The following is an 8,484-nucleotide window of genomic DNA, read 5'->3' on the forward strand; positions in this document are numbered from 1 at the left end:
GAGAACCTAAATGTATTGATTTGGTCTCATTTCTAAAGTATTTTACTCGTGTATATGATTTTAATAACGTATAAAATTAAGTTGTGATTTATCAAACATATATCTCTTCAAAATGGCTTGTTTACTTATTCAAGATAATATAAGGCGATGTAGAAATGGCAGTAAAGGAACCTTCCTTTATGCACTAATTCGCTCTTATGATTTAGAGATAAGGCCTGTTGTGAATTGGGTCGCAATGGTTTGTCATTTATAAAAAGTGGGTCACCAAGAAAAAAGTTTGGGAAACACTGATACTCTACCAGTGTACAAACACTGGTCTGTACGTTGGGCGTAGAAATTATTCAAGCCCTTTCAACTTTCTACATGTTGCTGCATTAAACCTTAATTTAAGACAATTATAAGCCCCATTTCATCCACACACAATCACACGATGAACAAGCAATATGTGCAAATTTATTCAAAATGTAAATACAGAAATAGTTCATTTACATGTGTGTTTAGCTGTGACACCACAAAACCGAAGTTTGCATCCTGTATATTAGGGTCGCTCTTGTTTGATGTTTGTGTGTACTGGATTAGGTACATCTGTGGCAAATTCAGTTGATAATACAAACATGTGGACAAACACATCTGTCTACAAAGTTCCACTAGTTTACACAGTTTACAGGTTTGAACAAAGTTTGAATAAAACAGGTGTGAGTGCATTCTGAAGCTACTTTCTTTTATGATACATGTTTTAAATACAAAATAAAACTCCAGTGAAATTAATCTACAATATGTTTGTAATTAAAATAAATGGTTCCAACCTTCAGAGAAATGGAGAATGTACACAAAATGAACTCCCTTACTATTTCGGTATTTCTTTGGCAGTGAGTCATTTCAAAGAAACAAAGAAAAAAAAGAAAATAGGATTTGACACAATGCATTGCACGTTTGCTGTGACGACTGGGAGAACTTCTGCTATTTCGTTATCATTATATGACTGCATGTGAGAAGCTGCAGAGTTGCCTTTTGTGGTTAGGACTGTTGCCTCCCCGCAAGACTAGTTTGAGCCCTTCCTGGTTAGAGTCTGCATGTACACTGTAGGAGGTTGCCATATACATGAAATGCCTGTACAATAAAATATAACACATTATTACAACTCCATGAAATAAATAGGCATTTTTTTGAGACAACAAAGTATTGTTTCAACTCTGGTAATTTTTAAGGCTGTTGTTTTTTTATTAGTCCGTAATATACTGGGGGGTGTTGCTGATGTTTAGGTCCAGGATAGACTATATAAAGTAACTGCTATACAATATAGTGGTATTATATAACAAACTACAAGCCGCAGACCCCAAAACTACAAGTTTGAACAAAAAGTACTAATGTACTGTATCATATTTCAAATACTACAAGGGTAGTATTTGTTCAAAGTTTGTGAAACAGCTATAGCCACGCTTATAACCTTGAAGAGGGTGAAAGTTTCGCTGACCACATCAGAAGCAGGGGTGTTACTTTGTGTTTTGTGGATGCTGTCTTGAATGCAGATACATAATAGGATTTTTTTTTTGTAAGAACTTAATACATTTACTATAACAGCACTAGAGCCAAAATAGATTTTTTGTTATTGTGGTTAAATAAATGTAATTTATGGTGTTAGAATACAGGTGCGTTAAGCAGGAGAGCAAATAGGTTTTTGAAAGGCTAAACGCCGACAAATATAGTTTGAAACTGAATATCTCCTTCGATTTTGCTAATAGGTAGTAAAAAATATATCTTTTGAAACAGTTTTATATCCAGACTTTTGTATAAATTGTCCAGTAAGTATGTTAAATTCTGACAACCTCAGAGCAGACAAATCCTTGAGCATCCTGATCTTTGGACCCAGGAGCCAAAAAGCCATTGGAATATATAGGCGAGAATACCCACTTCCTCCTCAGTAACCTACCCATCTACCTAGTAATACAGCCACCTCATCAATGACCACTTCACCACTGGCCACTCTTAAATTCAGTTCCTGCTGCCCATATGTGATATTTTGCTAGAATATAAACTCTAGTAATACATGACATGCTCTTGTGCGTCCTTCATCATTATTGCAAAAGAGTCATCCACAGTTTCATAGTCATGGTCGCTGTCCACATCTGATGAGATTTCTCTCAGTAGCACTGTGGGAGACAGAAGAGTACAATCAGTAATATTCACAATATATAAATTTATCTTACAAAGAAAACGAGGATGAATTGAAAAGCCTGATACGACTTTCTGCCATAGAGCTAAAAATGTTCTGTTTCACTTCCTCATTTAAACTACAGGAAGACCACATACAATACACTGTCCTGATGCCATAAATACTTACTGTACTAGAGCACCAAATGTGTATTTGTCTGTATCTGAAAATAGTCCCAAATGAGCGCCCCACGCACCATGCTTGAGTAATATTAGCTGCAAACTACAATGCCCATCTGTTTTAATAAGTAACTTAGCCTTTTTTTTTTTAAAGGTCCCATATTATGCTCATTTTCAGGTTCATACTTGTATTTTGTGTTTCTACTAGAACATCTTTACATGCTGTAATGTTAAAAAAAAACTTTATTTTCCTCATACTGTCAGCCTGAATATGCCTGTATTTACCCTCTGTCTGAAACGCTCCGATTTAGCGCATTTTCACGGAATTGCAACAGAATTGCGTTGCTAGGCAACAGCTTGGATCCATGTGTACTTCCTGTCAGCTGATGACACATACACTGCAACCAGGAATAAACTGGGACACATTTAGAATGTTTCGTTTAAAATTGTGTCAAGGGTCTAAATATTGTATATTCGTGACATCACGAATGGGCAGAAATACTGACAGCTTGTTTCAAATGCAGAGTTTCTGAATACGGGCTGTGTGTATTTCCCTGTGGATTGAGTGTTTCGATACTTTCACAGTATTTATATAGGATTTAAGCCTGTTTTATAATATAAAAGACATGAAAATCTATTTTTTTTATAATTTGGGACCTTGAAAAAATGAACTATATATCTAAGACCTGTTTTTAAATATCTACATCTTAAGTTGGAACACATGGACTTGGGGCACAAATAGAGAAGTCAAGTTGGAAAGTAATGTTGTTTTTGGTCTTTTGTTTACAATAAGAAAAATGATAGAATAACAGATTATCCTTTAAAGGAGCAGTGTGTAGAATTGGGCGATATTTAGTGGTGAGGTTGCAGGTTGCAACCACCTGAAACTTCTCCTGTGTGCCAAGCGTGTAGGACGACTACGGGGGCCGACGCGAAAACTTGAAGTGTTTGGTTTGTCTGTTCTGGGCTACTGTAGAAACATGGCAGCCGGCTTCACAAAGAGGACCCGCTCTAGATATAAAGCTCATTCTAAGGTAACAAAAACACAACAATTCTTTGTTTCAGGTGATTATACATTAAAGAAAATTCAAATTTCTGCCTGTAGAGCCCCCTAAATGCTGCCCACTGTTCCTTTAAGAGTTGCCAGTATGGCTGAAACCAACGAGATAAAGTTTGCAGAAAGCGTCACCTTTCTTCTTCGACTCCTCCATTCCCACGTAAGTGTTCGGCAGAGCCTTGCCTGTCGTCATTTCACCCCCTGAGTTCTTTCGGGGTATGACCGGTGGGGGTTGATCATCCAAGAAAGCCTGCACAATAAGAGGAAGTCAGAAGCATTCAGCTTTATTACATGCATGACTTGCTTACCACAGCAAAAAGTGGAAGCTTTGTGTGTTTTGCATAGTCGGTTTCTGATAAATTTCCTGAAAGTCACATTGTGAGAAAACGTCTTAGACAGAAGTGATGTGTTTTTTACAGAGTAGCGTGACAAGAGCAAGAAATATTAAAAATGACAGCTTGACCACAATAGATTTTGAATAGCGATTGGGACTGTAATACGTGCATGAGACGCCGTACTTACTGGAGGTGGGGGGGCTGGTGGCCTTCGTTTGCTATTTAAAGTCAAATTGGCGAACTCCTTGGTTGGGGAGCTTTTGTCCGGCCCATGTTTGGACTTGTCTGCCTTGGAGGATTTCTTTGTGGATTTTGATATTTTTTTCAAAGGCTTCAAAGATGACAGATTTCGCTTTGGTGGTCGAGGTGGAGGATCCGCATCTGAGCACCCCTGTTTTCGGAATTCATAAAAGAACGCGTCCGTCACTTCGGTGACCCTATCCACGTGGCACTTAGGTTGTTGGTCGCTGGGCCATGGCAGGGCGTCCTTGGTAAAACAGACAGACATAGAAAGCCACTGTGTTGGGATCTCGAAACAGTGGTCCGGCTTGTCAGGAAAGCTTGCCTGGATGGTGGGCTCCAACATGGCCCCCTCTATTCTGAGACCTGCAAACCCAACAAGCGGATCGGTCTCGAGTTCAGTGTCCCGGCTCACCACTTTAACATCCAGCGGCAACCTAAACTCCTTCCCCAAGTCCCTGAGTCTGTACTTCTTGTTATCACCGATCACCTCCACAAAGTGACCCTGCATGTACAGAGGCAGGAAAACCTCCTCTCTCTCATCCTCCCGCTTGACCTCCTCTTCGTCGTCATCGTCGTCGTCGTCGTCATCATCCGGCTCTTGGAGGCGATGACACAAAAGAGCCTCGACGGACTCCTTCTGTCCCTTGCTGCTTTCACAAGGCAACTCCATTGTTTTGCAGCAGACAACCTCCAGCTGTTCTCCCACACTGAGGGCAGGCAGGCCCTCCTCTTCGACCTCCTCACAGTTCCTCGTCACATTCACCTTCAGACCCGGTGCCTGGACTGAAGCGACATACAGCTCATACACCGAATTAAACTCTCTCGGCCGCCTCCGAAACCGTCCACCATATTGCTGAGATACAAGGAAGAACTGCTGTGTCTTTCGGCTCTTCGGGCTGGATAATAAAACCATGGCTGAGGTTCCCGTCTTGTGGAAAATCAGGTGGTTTCTCTTGCTAAGTTCTGGCAGCCAGCTGCACTTGAACAGAGAGCGGGTCTCTGGGCCTTCCAATATCTCAATTACTGTAGGGAAGGATTCCGCTGGCTGGGAAAGGACCTCCGTCAGACTGAGCGGGGTCACAAAATTCACATCCTGACACAGCTCAGTGACATCCACAACATCCACCTCTAAGCTGGAGGGAAACCTCAAGATGTTCTTCCTCACTGTACAGAAAATGAGAGAAACTATGTTAGAAAATGTAATAGAGGCACATGATGATGCTTTATCAGTGAAGGAAGACATATTCAGAACCTTTTAGTAGAAGAAAAGTACCAATATCCTAGTAAAAGTATAGCCACACTGCATTCAAAATCTTACTTAAGCAACATACAATATATATACTACTATTTGAGACTCCAAAAATAAATATGTATTATAAGGTGGAGCCCTGCTATGGCTGCATCTTTGTCATATTATCTTTCATCTTATCTCTTCCCTGAATTGCACCCTCTCTCCTTTTCTTTGTATTAAGCCTTCTATTTATCCTTTTTTTCAATTTGTACCTCTGTTCTACTATAACTACAATTAATATTTCAAGCTGAAGTGATTTTATTTACTTATTTTTTGTATTTCAATTTAATTTAATTTAATTTAATTTGATATTTTAAATTATCTACAGACCATATAGATACAGCTGGAAAAATAGAAAAAAAGGCTAGATGGTGAATATGATTGTATAAGTTGCTGAAACTGAAATTAAGAAAAAATCTTACTGAAGTAAAAGTACAGCAATATTAACACCAGCAAAATGTACTGAACATATCTTAAGAAAAAATACTCATTATGCAGAAAAATGGTCCCTGTGTGTGTTATATTTTAATACAGTATTACTGATCACTGATGCATTGATGTTGGTGAAGGGGGGCTAATCTTAACTACTTTATTTACTGTAATGTAATCTATTACAATGCATCATATTTAATGAGATCATCATTGGTTTTGTAAAATCTTAATCTGCACATAACTACTAGGCTTAACTATAAACTGGGAGATAAATATAGTGGTAAAAGGGCAATATTTGCCTCTCAGATGTAGTGAGGTATAAAGTAGCATGGAATGGAAATAATCAAGTAAAAGTACTTCAAATTCATATTTGAGTGCAGTATTTTGAGTAAATAAAAACTTACATTCCTCTGTAATTGACATACAGATAAACAGATAAACAATAATAATAATAATAATAATAATAATTTATTATTAATAATAATAATAATAATAATAATAATAATAATAATAATAATAACCATTATACATGTAAGATGCAGATAACTTAAATGAAAAAATGTTTTATGCTCACAGTTCATGATGGCTTGGACCTGGTATATTGGACTGAGGACAAGGGGCTGTTCACGCTTGATGGTGTTGATGAAGCGAAACTTTCGACTACGCAGGCAGGGCGAGGACATGATCTCCCGCAGAGTGAAGCGCTCCTCGTTTTCACACTCCTTGAACTCCCCTTGGGATGAGAGTGGGATGCACACTTCTGCAGAGGCTTCCTGTTGTCCTTGAACGTGGCAGCGCACCTGATCCTCCTTACCCTCATGCCTCTCGATGGAGAGCACCGTCAAAGCTCTCTCGGCCCCCAATGTGAAGTTGCCAAGGGTGATCTTGGAGCGGCTGGTGAAAGTGAAGGGCAGGCTGGACTCCAGGCCTACGGGCCTCAGGCTCACCATCTCCTCGACTGTGCTGTAGGGCATCTCCTCTGGAACAACCTTGAACAAACCTGAGAAACAGAAACAAGTGTCAGAGGTCAGCTATGAAACAAAATTAGCTGTTCTCACGAGATTCTTGTCAATTGACCAACCTGTGTGGTTGATCGGCAGCTCAAACGTCTCATTGTTGCTGATGTCTTCACAGCAAACTGACAGAAGTTCAATGTTGATGACCTTTATTAGATCCCCGGTAGAAAAGCACACTTCACTCCCAGAAATTTCATACACGGACCCTGAAATGGAGAGTCAGAAACAGAGCAAAGAAGGAACTAAATAACAAGATCAACATTCAATAATGAGCAGATATATCAAACATAAACATGCTTTCTTGACACAATCTTAATCTAATATGAAATATTTCTAATTACCAAACATGAACAATAAATGAACAAATGCTCTCTGTCTTATTTGGCTACAATAACGTCTGATTTGGGGTTAAGAAAATCAGCAAAAATGTGTACTATACAGATATAAATCTATGTAATAGATACAAACAGACACAATACAAAACTCCAGTATATATAGCGATTTAATCTCTTCAGATAAGATCTAATCTCTTTCATTTTGTCCTCATTTGCCCTCGCGGTTTCACTTTACAATGAATAAAACAATTAAATGCCCACCTTGGAAATACACTCCAGAGCAAACCTGTAGAATTTTTGGCAGACAAGAGTTGTCCAACGAAGCAATGAATTGTTGAAGTGGAAAAGAAGTTGGGCCTGCCATCACCGCTGCCTCAGCGAGCTGCGATCAGAAATGAAGGCAGACAGCAAATGGCAAGTGAAGCACAAAAGGAGGTTGCTTTTCTCAGTCAAAAACCACAAAAGTGAATGAGGAAGTTACAGGAGCTGCCTGCACAATGCTTGCACTCACAGGCTGAGAACAAGTGATATGACTTATGCCTTGTTATAGTGTGAAGTTGTGAAAGAAGATATCTGAGTTGTTATTCTGTTATTTAATTGAATGCTGCACAACACATTGATATACTATCACCCAAAGAAAGTAGACCAAGATACTATAATATATATACCTTTATAAGGTATATTCAAGGTCTAAGAGATTCAAAACACCTCATCTTGTTTTGGCATGTCAAGATGGACAACTTGGTGGTCTGGCGAAACACATTTTTGTATCACGTAACAACTGTTTGGACAGATTACACCGAATAGAAAATCTCCCCCATTCTGTTTCACAGCAGCACTGAAGCCAAACCACAACAATAGCTAATACTTGACAGGAAGGACAGACATCTTTAACCCAGCCGAGCCAGAAAAGGGTTCCCTGAGCTCTTGAGAAAATGTAATTTTAGTCACTTGTACCATCCTTCTCTCCAAATACATCCTGGTTCCAGTGCCCTTCATGACACTGCCCTCCATGTGGGGGATTTACCCTCTCAAACTACCTCAGACAAATAATGGAAAAAGGATACCACCCTTGCTTCCTTCTGCTGATCTGCACTATAGAATAAACTCGGCATCCTCCCACCAGGTGTGACGTGACGAGGTTGCCCCTCACCGCATCTGACAAAACCCACAACACTTGAAACCCTCTCAAAGATCAGCCTGGTCTGTTGATTGGACCTCTTGATCGGTTCCACCTCCTCCCTTTCCATGGCACTACTTGGCAATGCCATCTCTTGTCAAATGCTACCTTGGCAAAACACTGGTGTTCCAATACCCATACTACCATACTATTTAGTATGCCAGAAAAAGATTTAGAATGTCCCAAAACATATTATGTCAAATGCAGTATGCCAAAAATACCAGGATGTCCATACTACATATTGCAGTATGCAAGCCAGCATGC

At 39.5% G+C, this 8,484-nt stretch overlaps 1 protein-coding gene across 1 annotated transcript; it reads right to left on the reverse strand.

The window, feature by feature from the left end:
- Nucleotides 1-520: 520 nt before the first annotated feature.
- themis2 (thymocyte selection associated family member 2) lies at nucleotides 521-7,505 on the reverse strand. The gene is made up of 6 exons (XM_074653122.1): nucleotides 7,302-7,505; nucleotides 6,771-6,911; nucleotides 6,264-6,689; nucleotides 3,911-5,130; nucleotides 3,521-3,638; nucleotides 521-2,150 (listed from the first exon to the last, which is right to left on the reverse strand). The coding sequence occupies exons 1-6, from the start codon at nucleotides 7,402-7,404 to the stop codon at nucleotides 2,038-2,040; spliced, it is 2,121 nt and encodes a 706-aa protein (XP_074509223.1). The 5' UTR covers nucleotides 7,405-7,505; the 3' UTR covers nucleotides 521-2,037.
- Nucleotides 7,506-8,484: the final 979 nt, after the last annotated feature.

The sequence above is a fragment of the Sebastes fasciatus genome, chromosome 12 (assembly GCF_043250625.1).
Source record: "Sebastes fasciatus isolate fSebFas1 chromosome 12, fSebFas1.pri, whole genome shotgun sequence".
Taxonomy (NCBI): Eukaryota; Metazoa; Chordata; class Actinopteri; order Perciformes; family Sebastidae; genus Sebastes; species Sebastes fasciatus.